This window comes from Strigops habroptila, chromosome 8 (assembly GCF_004027225.2).
Source record: "Strigops habroptila isolate Jane chromosome 8, bStrHab1.2.pri, whole genome shotgun sequence".
In the NCBI taxonomy this organism is placed as follows: Eukaryota; Metazoa; Chordata; class Aves; order Psittaciformes; family Psittacidae; genus Strigops; species Strigops habroptila.
In genome coordinates, this window is record NC_044284.2 from 56149977 (window position 1) to 56165594 (window position 15618).

Here is a 15618-nt window from a genome sequence, read left to right on the forward strand (position 1 = left end):
GTGCCCAAAATCTTTTTGTGGATCCTTTCACAGTAATCCAGCAGGCAGGACAGGTTACAGAAACCCCATGTTCAAATCCATGCCCTGATTTAGTATCAAGATGCCTCAAACAAGTAAAACAAATCCAACAGCACAGTGTGAGAAAGACTCTCCACCAGAACACAGTCTGTTCAGTGTAACCCAAGAGTTATCAAAAGAAATCAAGGCCCAAATTAAAACTGCATCAGGAGAATGTGGTCACACAAGGCCTGAAGGCTTTCCTCATCTTTGATCAGAAGTTCCACCCAGATCCAACCAACCTGCTAGACCTACTGCCTGGGCTTCCACAGAAACAAAAACCAAGAGAACCCCTGAGCCTCTTTGATCTAAGCCATTCTCCAAACTTTGGAATCCGGTAAGTTCTTCCAGCTAGGAGGTGAAACCAACAACAAGGTCAGGTTTTGGCAGCAATGTATTTATTTACAATGACTATAGAAGTTGTCTTCTTCCAGACTCCAGGCATAAAAAGAGGAAAAAATCCTAGAAATTATGACCTTCTTCATGTTCTTGACATTCTCTATAATAAAGCTACAGTAAAGGCTGAGCTAACTCAACCTTTCTTCAGAGCTGTGTGCCGCCTTTATCCAAACACTGTCTAGAGCTTCATTCTACCTTCATGTGCTCCCCCTTACACTTTCACCGCTCTCAGTCTGACAGTCACACACTATCTTTGCCAGACCAGTTCTCAGAGAGAGCTCCTCCACCCTCATGTTTGCTTTTGTTCTACAAGGGCAAAAACATTTCACCACACCATGGAAACAGTCATTATAAAAGGCTTCCATTCTTTAGTAACCTCTTTAAACTTTTTAAAGATCAGAATATACAAGATATTTAATATTGTAAATTTGGCTTATATTAAAAATTCCATTGACAGTAAATAGGTACCACAGAACTACACTATTCTAGTAAGAGTTTCACAAGTAACTAGCAGATTAGTAACACCATTTCTTCAGACCTACCCAAGATACTCCCACATGAAAGCACTGAATTTACCTTTCAAACACAGTCATTCTAGAATTAACATTCCACGAGAAAACACCAAATACTTTTTGAAGACTATTTTCAGAATAAAGCTGCCTGGAATGAATCATTCTCGTATTGTTCTTACCATACTGAAAGCAGCAATACAGATGTGTCACAGCTCACGCAATGATCACTTCGTGTCATGAATTTATCTTTCCTATATATCTTTCTCCCAAGTGATTTGACATCAGCAAACTATGATGCTGATGTCAAATCACTTGGCACGTCAAAGCATGACAAATATCAGGTGATTATGTCATGCCTTCCTTCAGGATAAACATTTAAAATGTTTAAAATATTAAACATTTATCTTGGGGAAGTGAACAGGACATCTCACCAGGATCAACTCTTTGATTTATGATTATCTGTTTGCAATTATATGAGGGCTAAAACCTAGTCAGCTTTTAATCGATTTACTGTAAGTATCTCAGGGTTGAGAAGGAAGATGATATTTTTTCCCCACTCCAGTGACTAGACAGTTTCAGTGTTACACATTGTCACAGTTAACAGGTTACATATTGAAAATCACTGCTGTGTTTGGTGACTGAATTTAACTCTTAAGAGTTCTTAGACTTCGTGTGATGACTCTATACGAAAGGTTAATTTAAACTTGCTGCAGAAACTACAAGATATTTGGAACCCACTATTGTAAAAGGATTGTTAATGATAATAAAGAAAACTGAAAGCTAAAAGGTAGCAGAGGAAACAAGAAAAGTTAGGCAACATGAAGCAAAAATACCAGATTACTTTTTTATGAAATTAGATCTCTTCTTTGCAATGGATTTGCTTTTCTAACGGGGAAAAAAAGAAGAGCTTTACCTCAACAAAAGTCTAGACATCATCCTCAGATATTTATTTCTAAGCTGCTAGGAAAGATCTTCCAGTTTTAACTCTCATACATTGCCAAATCTGCTCTTAGTTACACATGGTACACATCAGTTGCAAATACACTTATTGTGGAAGCCAAATGTGAGTAATTTAGTGAATCTGCAATAATGTAATACAGAGCAGAGTATGTCCTACAACATAAGTGGTAAAGCTGCAAAATCTATGATACAAAATTCTTTACAAGCATGTAAAAACTGAAAAGTTTTTCTTTAAACAAAGATAGTATGTTTATGGACTGTGAAAACCAATTTCAAATCTCAGCATGCTAAAAGGCAACAGTGAGGAACTGATGACTCCTAAAGAAAATCCTCAGTACTACCACATGTGCCCACTCTACAGCTCTTGTCATTCCCTAACAAGATGGAGTATGTCCATAATGGATATCATCTGTGGTGAAATTTAGCATCCTGTTTCTGCATTACACTTGCAAAGATCATAAGCCTATTTTCCTCACTGCCAAAGGCAATAAGAATAACATGAAAAATCAGTTTCAGAATGGTTTCGCACTGCGGAATACAGTCAGGTACAAAACCAGAGGATTAGCTCATGAAATATGTTCCGCAGAGCACAACAAAAGCTGAATAAAAACCATATGCAACAGAAGACAAATGGATTTACGGAAAAAGAACCCCACAGCCTCACTAGCTTCTGCAGTGTTTTGGAAACCCCCTTCAATAAAATATCTCCCTATTTTATGCTAAGCACTGACTAAGCATTTCCAGATGGGCACAGGGGCTTGACTGTCAGAATTTAATGAACACACAGTTATTCTTACCATTTTTATTATACTTTCTGATGATACATAAACACAAAACAACACTGCTGTGAATAAAACCATACATCTGAGCCTACAATTTATCACGAGTGTCTTTCACAGAGTGTACTTTCAAGCTTAAGCTACAGATTCTGGCATCAAAGACTGAGGCTGATACCGCAACAAAGCAGGTATATGCAGTATTTACTATAGTTACTGCAGATGCATATCAAACACACACTACTGCATTACCTACGAATTTTACTTGTTTCATATTCCAGTGGCCTGAAAAAAGGCATGATATAAATTTGCTGATGGCTCAAAAATAAATGGAGCAAATCAAGGGGAAAAAATCTGATTTAACCACAGACTTCACCAAGCCAAGGGCACAGGTAACTTCAGGACAGGGTACAAAAATTCACAGACATTGTAAAGATGCAACAACTTTTTAGAAGCTATTTTATTACCTCACTCACTGCTTGCAGCTGGGCCACTCATTACATGTTGGGCTGCAATGTAATTAGGAAACAGAGTGCATGACCACAACACTGAATTGCAAATAAGCTGTGAGAAAGTTTCTGCAAGTGGTTATTAAAAAGACAATAAAACAAGAATTTATTCCTAAGGTGTCTGAAACCTGGCAATTCATGGACAATTGCTCATTTAGACACAAAACTCTAGGTTCTCAAATTCTTCACGGTAAGCAGAAAAATATGGGTAAAGGAGGGGGGAAGAAAAGAAAAGAAAGTGTCAAAACATGGTTTTTATTCTTCAAGGAGCAAGAATCCCACATACCGTAACTGCAGCCGAGGAGTTACCTCTTTGGACACCAATTCTATGCTTTCTGTAGTTACCTTCGATCAACCTATTTACTCATCCAAGTGTAAAGCACTTCGGTCTTCCCCAACTTAACATATTAACTTACCACCCCCTTCTAAAACAGAACCATGCAGTCTTATCAACTATTAACAGAGAATTGGCTGTCTAGTCAATCCTCCTCAGAGATGGTGCAGCAAATTAAACTAAATGGAGAAAAACTAGGAAAAGTAATCAACTTACTTTGCTTGTAAAGAAGCCAAAGCATCTGAGAACTTGTTGTTAAGAAACAAATCCAGAGCTGCCATACACTCACGCAATGCCACGTTGAGGTCTGATGGAGGTGACCTGACAGAAGAAGAAAGAACAAAGTCAGCACATCTACTGGTACATTACTGCTACATTTGAACTCCCTTTCTTCAGTTCTAGCCTTATTCCCATGTATAACCTGCTATTCCATTTCTAGTGATTGCAAAAGATGAAAGTGACTTCCATTATGTTGGTGGGTGGTTTTCCTAAACTATGCTCTTACCTTGTGACATGTGGAAAGCTGTTTAAGTTTTGTACTTCCTGAAAACAAGACAAACTGCATGTACTGTAGGAACCTGGACATGCAGAAGTTACCATGTGGGAGTGTGGCAATCTGATGAGCTCAGGTATCAGGAACACAGAAGCACTGGGTGACAATGCACATCTGAGTGTACGTAAAGCTGACAGAGACCACAAGCTGGTGACATTATGACCATGCTGCCACTTTAAGGATAAGACATTGCCAAACTGCATCAGATTATTCTATTGACTACTGCTGGAACACCTGCTTTAGTTCAGCTCACATTCTGAATGGTTTCTGACCAGTAGACCACTACACACATGCAGGTTGGTTGAAATTCACATTGCGCCTGGTCCTGGGAACTTCATCTGTAAGAAATGCTGCTGCACTCAAACAAAAAACCCTGCTGCTGCATCTCAAAGTCAGAAGATTTTCAGCAGCTTACTCTGGCTGTACTTTTCTCCCTTACAACATTCAGATGTCAGCCTGACCCATCACAAGGGTTCTCAGCTGGTCTTTGGGTTACTGGCAGCAAGATAATACAAACCAGCTGAACAAGTTTGGCCCAAGTTCATAACCATCAGAACTGCTGGACAAAAAAATTCACAGAAGAAACAATAAAGCCTTGTACTAACAAAGTTAAGGTCACCTGGCCAATGTTAGGACATTGAAACATCTGCATCTAATGATCAAAGACCTATACTGCATTACTATGTCATATACAAGTCTGTACAAAGAAAACTCCTCAACAAAACACAAACAAATCCTCACCATGTTCCTGACTCCAACCAGCAATAACTAATGTGAGTTGTCTTGTGACTTAGAAACTATGTTAGTTCCTTTAAAAATGGCACAGCACATAGCCTGCTGAAGGAAAAACAGAAAGCAAAGTCCTGGTATCATCTTACGGAAAAGACAGGGGAGCACAGAACAAAGATAGCATCAGTAATAACCACTGACTGCAGCAGCAGCTTGGGTTTGTTTTTAAGGATAATGACTGCAAAGAAAAAGAGAGCATAATTATAGATATGAAAAACAGGATTATAAATTTGAGAGAAACATTATATGACACTGTTCACAGTGGCTGTTGTCATCACACTTCAGATACACTGTGAATCCTCCCGCGCCCAATACTTCCTCCAAGTGCTTTGCAAACATTGATTAACCAAGTCTTGGCACCCATCTCATACAATATGCAATATCATGTCCGTGTAACCATTCTGAGCCTTACTTACTATAATAACTAAAACTCTGCCAATTGTTGTTTATATGAATTACAATTCTTATCTGCCCTTTCTAAAATCTGCATCCCTGAAGCAAATAGCATATTTAAGACTATATAAAACATATTTCATCTGATTTAATATATTTAGAGTGGTAACATTTTACGTGTTTTTAATGTTTGCTTGTTTCCTGCCAATGCAGGAGCATTACCCCGTTCAATACAAATAAATCTTTTCAAAATATTACTTTGAAATAGAAAGATGACAAAGAAAAAAACACTTGAATCTCAAAGCACAAATAAGACATATTCATTACTTGGTATCTTTTCTGGAATAAAAGTTAACACAGTGCCACCCCCAACAGCACCAAAATACAAGTTGCACCCTTCCATCCTGCTCCATGGAATCCTGACATTTCATGTAGCTCCCAAGTAAAGGGTTTAAGACCTGAACTGAATACACACCTTACATAAATGCTACAAATCATCATTTGTTGCTGTTAACAACAGGGAAGAAATACATTAAACTAGAGAGTGCTAAGCATTTTAGCAAACTGATTAGTCATGCTTCAGAGGGCTGCAGATTCTCTCCTTCTTTCAACAGCAAGATCAGAACTGCCTCTAAGCCAAATGGAAAATGCTGTGTACTGCTACTTACCTTTCTGCTAAATGTCTTGTGTTTTCTGACATAGTCATTTGTATGATGATGTATGATTTGTATGATGCCCACTCAGCAGCCAGGCACAAGCATCGAGCAGCAGCAGCACTCGGTGCTACTTACCCAGCTCCGAGTGACAGTCACAGCGTGAGCAGCGGGCAGGGCAGTGCCCACTGCCTGCCACACCGTACTCTGATTGGCCATTAGGGATGATATGAGAAGAGTTATGAGCATCACTACTTCACTTACAACACACTACAAATGAGCGATTTGGAAGCCAGTCCACGACACATGAAGTTCTTCTATTCACTGGATGCTACTAATGCAAAAGGTGCTGGCATTTGCCAGCATATCTTTGATCTACAGACCTGCCTGAAATTACGTGGCAGCATCGGCTATCTTTCATTCGGTACAAGCTAGGCAGAAGTCAGGTATCCCTGTAATTACAGATCTGAAACAATAAAAATTACTGCATGTAGCAATGGACCACATTAGAAACCTATGAACCCCCAAACAGAGACACAAATGAGGCCAGCTGACCTGCAAGAGAATTGAGGCATTAATTGTTGCAAATGTGAGGAACAGACATGCCAGAGAGATGAGAAAGTACTTCTTTCCCAGCAATGATCCCCTGCTGAACAGACTTCATTCCACCACCCGAACCGTTGCTTTTTGCTGCCTCCTGTAAGTTTGGGAAGTAGTGAGACTTTACACGCTCTTTGTAAAAGTCTCTCCTTAATGCCATGCAAATTGAGGCTAGTTGGCATAAATAATTTAATTAGCGGAGTGAGCTCATTTAGCTGATTTTGCCCAAAATGAAGTCAGCATATGCTCCCAAATACTTTGCTGGCACATCACCAGTACTGGTCCTATACATAAGAAGGACAGCTACAAGCAGCTAAAGCTTGTACTGTATTCCTAGTAAATAGTAGCTTGTACTATACTACTAATCTTCCTCATTACAACACCTGGACTGTAGAAGTTGATCAGCTATGTCATACTTAGATGAGTTAGTTTCTCCAAGACCATCTAATGTTAAAAATTATACATGTCCTTTCTCCTATATATGGCCTTATTTGTTAGATTATACAAAGCAGTGCTAATAATGAAGACATCAACTGCAGAAGGAAGGCCCAAAAATGGTAAACAAGTGGAGGATAATTTCAGGAAGATGCTCATTAACATACCTGATTAAATCCCTTAAATGCTGGTTTTATGACATCCTGTACAGGAAAAGCCTGTGCTGTATTTGGTATATAAATTACTGTAATTGATCCACAGGCTGCCCCATTAATGACTCCATTACATGTTCATAACAGCACTCTGTAACCGGGCCACAGCAGGACATACAAGATAATACCATTTTCTTTTTCCCCCAGTTGAGAATAACTACTGGTTATAACCTAAAATTAACCAGGGTGCTTCCAGGGCAGGATCATGAGCTATTCCAAAAAGATTATTCCTGATTTTCACCAGCTGTTTATACAGTTTCTAACTGATACTGTATTTCTCTAAATGGTCATTAAAGTTCTGTATGGTGAAGGCTCTGGCTGTTTCTGCCAAGTTTTCAGGACTTGAGTTGGCAGGTTTTTGAGTACCACTTCTCTGGAAACTATTACACGCTCAGACAACCTTCAGCATGCAACCTCTCTCTCCCCATGCGTATCAATGTTTTCTTTTAACTTAAGAAAACAAATCTAAAAAGATCTGCAGTATTTCCAAAGTTAGGCTATCCCCCCCTTTGTTTTAGAAGCTTCTTTCCATGTTTTTTGTATTCTGGCAGCAGGTCTTGCAAGGACAGTCATATGGTTCTCATTGTGGTTTTATTATTTATGAAATCATCATTCTCTGCCCCAGGGACCACGACTGGGGGTGCTTCACAAATCATAATTATAGCCTACTCTGTGACTTACGATAAGAACTGATCTCCTTACTCCACTGCATTCCCATTGTCTCTAGTTGGAAGCACAATTACTCAGGACATCCTAGGCAATGCCTTTTTTCCTTGAACATCACATCCTTTTTATGCCAACAGCAATATCAAACAAAATGAATAAGCAGAACTAAGCAAAATTAAGTTTCTGAATATTAATGAAACGTAAAGCATTTCCACAAGGAAAGAATCACGATGTTTTCCATGGTCAAAATGAAGGCGAGGGAAGGCTTTTTTTGAGCGTGGGAGTTACCATATTTCTGCTTAATTGTATTTCACTGCGTGCATGATGATGTCTGGTTTCTTATTATAAGTTTGCAGCACATATGCTTTATGATTTCTCATTGAATTTTATGCATTTCTTCAATAAAAAAGATACTGAACCTTGTATCCTGAAAAATGCTGAACTACTGAACTCCTTTGACCTCACAGTAGTTATCAGAACTTTGCAAAAAAGGTAAGTCTGAAGTCTGTGCCTTATAGTAAAGCTTTCAACAGTAATTCAAGAGCTCTCTCAGTATTGTGAAACAGTGAAAGCAAGTTAAATTAGTCACACCCTAAAATATGTATGCATTTCTCTGCCAAATCTACATTATATGCCTAAATCAGCTGAGGTAGTGTGCATGGGTAAGTTCACTCGGAGGAAGAGAACAAAATAGAGAGTCAAGCACAACTGAGCTAAACCAGTACTTGATAAGAAACCATGACACAGAAGACCAAGTGCTGGCGACTCAGTGGCTGACCCTCTGCTCTCCATTATCAGGAGACTCTTGTAGGGGGGAGCAGTGGAAGCACACCCTGTTTTCCCAAATACAGGGAAAATATATTCCCAAATATAGGCTAGTTCCAAACAGGTAAAGCAAGTGAGATGCAAAATCAGAGAAAACATCTAATGGAAAGACTATATTCCCATCCAAAGTTGGATGTGATGATCTTAAAGGTCTTTTCCAACCTAATTGATTCTATGATTCACAGTAAAATCTCTCTAACCACACTGGAGACCTATTTCAGGGGCTTGAACAACATCAGCACAATTGGGCTATGTAATGACTGATGCTGCTTTCATTTCATTCAAAACCATCAACAAAGCTACTCCAGTGAATACCAACCCAGGTTCTGGGTTGACTGCTGCAATAGCTCTACCTGTACTGCTCAGCTGGCTTCTGCTCCTGCTCTCCTGCTTCAGCAACACAATCGGAACCATTCAGCACGCAGCATTACTACATGGAAGGCAAGGGGAACACAGCTGTTTATCTGAAGGGTTACAGTTTCAGCTCTAAAGTTTCCTGTTAAGTGACTTTGAAGTATTTACTCTTGATTTTATTTTATATTTAACAATCTGGACAATACTGTGTTTTGGCCTCCTTTACTCTCTTTATATCAAGAGCTCTCTAACACACAGTCTCAATTTTTGCATGATAATGCTAATCTTATGCCATTAAAAAGAAGCACAAACTTTCATAGCACTGGTACAAAGGACTGCGTTGCACCAGCATAGGTCTTTTAAACTACCTGCATCAATACTGAATATACTTGGCAGTGCATCTCACTACTACGATGGTGGAGAGCTCACTACATACAGAGAAACAACAACCAGCACTACATTTTGTCTTTACAAAGAGATTTAGAGAGGTTTGCTTCTAGCCACGTAGTCAGAGACAACATAATAAATCCTTCAACAACCTCTTTACAATATGAGTATGAAATGGAGCTGAAAAGAGATTAGACTCACATGCCCAAAATGGCTTCATTTTTCCCAAAGAGGAAGTAGTAAAACCATATTGCTCCTACAAACACTGTGCCGCTCAGGCTACCAAAGCTTCATCAGTGCTAACACCAACCACTCACACACGTGAGGAGCATCCCAAAGCACATTTCTAAGGTATGAATTTCAGTTCTCAATGCAAAAAACACCACCATCTAAAGGCAGCTCCAACATGAACACAACCTGACTTGCTGATACACCAGGCCACCATGTGCGGTAAGTACCATCACAGACGCCAAGGTGGCCTTCCCACTTCATGTTCCCCAAAATATCACCACTGACTATAGAAATTCTTGCCATGGCACCACTTTCTATTCTCATAATGCTGGATAACCACAGAGATGTTAGGAATACCAGGATACACTTGGGTTATTTTCATTAGCCTTTTCAAGTTTGTCATCCTAAATCCATGACTACTACCTTTCTAAATAGATGACTGCTTTGAGCAGCACCATGTTACAAATGTTCTGTGCCTGAGACTGAAGAAATCTCTATAATCAAGGAAAACAAAAAGCACATCACTTGGGAAGAATTCTTTTCTTCTTTTGCAAACATTTCCAAAATCACGAGAGATCAGAAATAATCTTGGATGAGCAGCTCTCTCATTACCATGAAAAGGAGAATCAGTAAGCCCTTCTCACAATAATTTGTTACTATTCAGTTTTCAGACAATACAGAAATATCTCCATAATTCAAAGGCAAATAAGTTAATGCAAGAAAATGAGTTCTACCATATCCCTTCTTGTTCTATGTGCCAAGCTAGTAATACCTCAGCATTTATCTTTTTGTGTTCTTGAACACATTTCTGACCTGTGACTAAGAATCCTTGGTGCTGCAGAAATGCCATTATTTTTAACAACAAAGCAATTGGGAAGGCTTCAATATTCTCCAAATATCCTTCATAAAGAGAAACAACAGTGATGCAATTCTGGAATTCAGGATATCTTAGTATTTCAAGTTGGACATGGAGTATGATGCAGTTAATTTTTGAGTTTAACTTAGCTCTCAAATCACCAAGTTACTGAGGCGTCAGCAATGTCAAAGGTCTTTTGTTAAAAAGATACTCAAGCTTTCAGCACTCCTGTTCCAGGGAAGGCTCACAGAACAAAGGGATGTGGCAAAGCAGTCGAGCCAGCAGAACAAAGACCAGGTAATCAGTGGTGCTCTGCCCTTGGTCCCACTGCTGTTTAAATTGCACCAAGCAGGATGTAGGCTGCATTACATTCACTGTTCTCATCCTGTATTTGAAAGGGCAAACAATGCAATAAATTCATTAAGATAGGTTTGTTCAGATAAAGTATTGGTGTCATTTCTGCAGTTCCCTTTCCGTGTTGTACTGCTCTGGTTGCTGACAGAGGGCTAAACACACAATTGTGGGTGATTATTCCCAGTTAGAACTGCCTGCATCAAACTATATATATACACACACACACAATATATATACATTCCAGCAAATTACGAATTACCAACCCAAGCATCCTGGAACTGCACTAACATATTGGAATGCATGAAGAAAATTAGCTCACACAGGGTCAAAATTACAGGATTGCTGCAAATGAGAGTAAATTTTCGTCATAAATCATAAAAGTCAGCAAGTTTGGACAGCTCTTCTTTTTCAATTCAAATACTCTACAATCTTTGTCACTTATGAAGGAAAGATGTGATTCTTATCATGCCTTTTTGGTTTTTTTAAGCATCTTAAGGTCTTTAGACCCACTTACAATACCCACTTGCTCTATTAAAACTAATGAGAAGTAACAAGAGCTGCACTAGTCCATTGTCTTGCAATGGTGCTGAGCATATTTAGGTACCCAACAAACAAACAAAAAAGCAGTAAGCATAACGCAAGCTCAGGTCTGCCATGTTCATGGTAAAGAGCCAGACAAAATCTGTGAGATTTGGTTTTATAAGGACTGCAAGACCAGGGTAGAGTCTGCGTTATTACTAAAATAAGATTCAGTGAGAATTTAGGGAGTATTTATTCAGTTTTCCCTCTTGGTTGGATTCTGCATTACCTAGCAGTAATAAAGACTGACTGGTAGGTAACAAAATAGTTATCTAGATTTAGATATAAAGAAGTTGTTCTTCCCTGTGAGGGTGCTGAGGCGCTGGCACAGGGTGCCCAGAGAAGCTGTGGCTGCCCCATCCCTGGCAGTGTTCAAGGCCAGGTTGGACACAGGGGCTTGGAGCAACCTGCTCCAGTGGAAGGTGTCCCTGCCCGTGGCAGGGGCTTGGAACTGGATGAGTTTTAAGGTCCCTTCCAACCCAAACCAGTCTGGGATTCTATGATCTTACTCCAGCATTTTGGAAAGTCTGGTTTGTACTTTCTTACACTGACTTACACTTCGCTTCTTTCAGATTTCAGTGTAGTGATGAACATGGAAGGGATGAAATACACATTTTGGCTTAAAAGGCATCTTCCTGCAGTACTTAATCTGGGCTGAAATGCTTCTTGGTTTGGTTTTTGGTTTTGTTTGGTTTGGGGGTCTTTTTTGCATGAAATCCATGCAAAGCTTTTCAAAATAAATTACTCTGTAATATCTTTTACTGTGACTTAAAAAAATCGTGCTTTTGTTTCAATCCCATTGCTGAACAGTACTTTAGGCTCTCATAGAAAATACACAGGAATGACACAAAATGCTTGAACAGGATTGTTGCTTTGCCTTTAATCATTGCTTTACATGAAATTTCAGATTTTATTTCCCTGAGAGCTTCCAACAAACTGACTTTATATCTTAGAAGTCATCTGCAAAGCGTATTTCACAGAACCTTGACCAATAACAACGCCACTTTCTCCACAGTTAAGTAAAAATTAAAGCATAGCACTTCAATACACCTTTATAACTCTCCTGAGCCTGCCTATTGAATCAATACTCAGGAACAGAAAAAAAGTACTTTCCTTGGCACTCAGTATTTCTAAAGCCATTTTGAAGTTATTCTTAGGCACAACGGCTTCAGGAAGCAGACAGTTATTATTCTCTCCATTTCAGAGTGCGAAACCAACTAAGCAAGCTACCTGAGGATAAAAAAGGCAAAAAAAGCAAGTTTGATTTTGAACTCAGAACAGTGGGATCTTTCTGGCATTTCTTCCCATTTCTGACAGGAAACATGGATTGGTCAAAATTAAAACCTTTTATGCAGATGTAGGGAAAAGATTTCAGCAGCTCAGGGTGATAATTTTAGTTAGAGCCAAAGAGAAAGATAAAATAACATGCAATTTCAGTACTGCATTCTGTTTGATTTGCATTTGAGATTCAAACCATTAAGGAAAATATATCTGAACGACCACTCGAACATTCAGACTCTCTTCTGCTGTTTTTCCACAGAAGATGACTGAAAGTTCTACTGCCAAAGTGAAGGTGAAAGTTGAACACCTGCAAAATGGGAGGTCACTTTTCACCCCCCTACTCAAAGAATCTGGCATTTACTTTCCCGTTCCAACCAGTGCACTAATCCATCGTGTCCTCCAGCTATGAGCTAATAATTTCAATCTATTCCCAAAACATATCTGAAACCTAAGAAACCACAAGCTCGGGCCTCTGACAACACTGTCTAGGAGCTTCATCAGGGTTTTAAAGGAGCATTTAAAGTAAATGTGAATGACAATAAGGAAATAGTGATTTTTTTTCAAATTAAAAAATAATCAAAATTCCTGATATTTATGTTTTCAATTTTTTGCAGGGCAGTAACTGAAACGCCTGAAGCACTTCCCATCCTGGTGCAGAGTCAAGCTGGAAGCTGGTTCCAGTAGATGGAGCTGCAGAAAGGTGATGGGGATCCAGCACCAGCATCTCCAGTAACACATCCTGATGCCTGGGACAACCTGCCCAATCCATCAGAGCTCACGCAAACTCCTTCCTGCTCCTGAAATGTTTTGCAAATGCTCTTCTGCACGTTCAGAACTTCAGAAGCACAACACAACCACGATCTCTCAGCCTTCGCAGCTGTGATTGTCAGTGCAAACACAAGACCTGGAAGTCATTTAACGATGCGATTTAAAATCATTATTGCAAACACATGGGCCACCTTCCCACCCTGGAGAGTAAAACTAACGAAAAGCTTAAAAAAAAAAAGAATTGTTCGCCCATTAAAGGATTATCAAGACAGAACATGGAAACAATACTGTATAAAACTATTCAAATACTAATACACATCATTTTGGATCATTAGCAGGTCTAACACTGAGTATTTTCTAATCCTACAGGACTTTGCTGCTTTAAATTCCACTAGCCCACCTACCACTCTCTGTAATAACTCTAACCTTAACATAGATGCCACCAAAAAATGAGCTCTATTGCGTAGCTTACAGAATCTGAAGTTCAAGAAACATTTTCCAACATGGTTTCTGAGAATGAATTAAAGTCTTGGGGTGATGTTTGCTGGTTTCAACTTTAAGATATAGGGAAAACAGGCAAAGAGAGAGCAGAACGCCTCTCCCAACACTTCATGAAGAGCCACGAACAGAACCTTTACCACCTCTTCCAAACTGAGAAATAGTTTGCTGACCTCTCAAACGTTTCTACTCCTGCATAGGTTATAAAGCAGGTTATTTCAAAAGTCTTACGTCAAACAGGGAAGCCACAAACAGCCTTTTAATGCAGACACATCTAAAATGTAACACGCCATCATCACCAGGGAAGAATGTTATTTGCACACTGATTCAGCTGGAAGGAACAGCTCCATCACACGCACACAAGGTAAGTTTGTGTGTTTTAGGGGCTGTGGGAGTGCACACGTGGAAAGGAGAAAGTTATCCACCCGCAGCCAGGGTGAGCAAGAAGGTGTTGAGTTACAGAGCAATCACCACCAGCGTTCCACTGTCAAGGTGTGCTGCAAGTTGTGCAAACAGGAGCTCAAGGACAAGGTTTTCCGTGCTCTTCCACAGATTTCAGAGACACGCCACTGCTCTTGAACAACACTTTGAGCATTAGAGTTAATTTGCATGTAGCTATGTGATGGACTGCAGTACAGGCACGTAATTAGCTTAAGCTAATGCTTTTGTCTAAGAGAAAATGAGTAAGTAGATAGATAAAGCCCTCAAAGTGCAGAAAGCAGTTTGTGCCCCTCCAGTGGCCGCGCTCAGGTCGGTAGCGGGCGGACAGCGCCGTTCGCCCGCACCCCTGAGCGGTCTGCGAGTAGAACCGGGCCAAGCGCGGCTCGGTCCCCACCGCACCTGGGCAGCCCCGGCCCCTCCGGACAGACGGGGCTACGGAGGCACCGACTCCCCGCAGCCAGCCGGAGCCCTTCGGAGAGGCACCAAACTCGATTTACAGGCTCCAGACCCAGACGGGCGGCTTAACCCGGGCGACGAGCCGCCCTCACCCTCCCCTCCACACCGGCGCCTCCGGAGACCAGACCCCCAGCTCCGGCCGGCACCGGACCGGCGCTCCCGCCCGGGACAGAGCGCTCCGCAAGGCCGGGGGGAGGCAGCGCAGCCCCCGGGGACTCCCCACAGCCGGCCCCGCTGCAGGCGCTGCCCGTGGCGGCAGAGCCCCCGCTGCCCGAGGTAAGGGCCACGGCCCCCCCCCCGCCCGCCGCAGCCCCGTACCGCGCGTCGCCGCCGCTGGCTGCGCGGGGGTCCATGGAGGCGTCGCGAAGGGCTCCCGCAGCCGGAGGGAGGGAGGCCGGAGCGGGCGGGCGGCGCTGCTGCTCCCCGGCGCGGGCGGCAGCCGCAGCCACCTCGCATGGTGTGGAGCGGCGGCGGCAGCAGCGAGCCTCGGCGCATGATCGGGCAGGGCCGGGCCGAGGGGCCACCCCCACAGGTGAGCGGCGGCGACTGCCCCAGCCCCTGCGGCTGCCCCGGGCGCGGTAATAACGGGGCGAGGGCTGGTCCGCCCCGGTGCGGGACTCGGTGTGAGGGGAAGGGTCCGGCCCGCTCTGGAACTGAGGGGAAGGAAGGCCTGCGGTGAGCCCGCCCCGAGGGAAACGTGCATTATGTGCTGGAATTAGAGTCCTTAATTCCTATTGAGA

General features: G+C 41.5%; 1 protein-coding gene across 2 annotated transcripts in view; it reads right to left on the bottom strand.

Moving 5' to 3' along the window:
- TTC39A (tetratricopeptide repeat domain 39A) overlaps nt 1-15363 on the bottom strand; it is a 46381-nt gene extending 31018 nt beyond the window's left edge. The window contains exons 1-2 of one of the 2 annotated variants that reach the window (XM_030495398.1): nt 15197-15363; nt 3764-3868 (exon numbers count right to left, since the gene is read on the bottom strand). In XM_030495398.1, coding sequence (XP_030351258.1) covers nt 3764-3868; nt 15197-15231 — 140 coding nt within the window. In that variant the 5' untranslated portion in view covers nt 15232-15363. Of the gene's footprint in view, nt 1-3499; nt 3549-3763; nt 3869-15196 lie in introns of those variants that run through there. The other variant, XM_030495399.1, reaches the window with a different exon arrangement.
- Nucleotides 15364-15618: the final 255 nt, after the last annotated feature.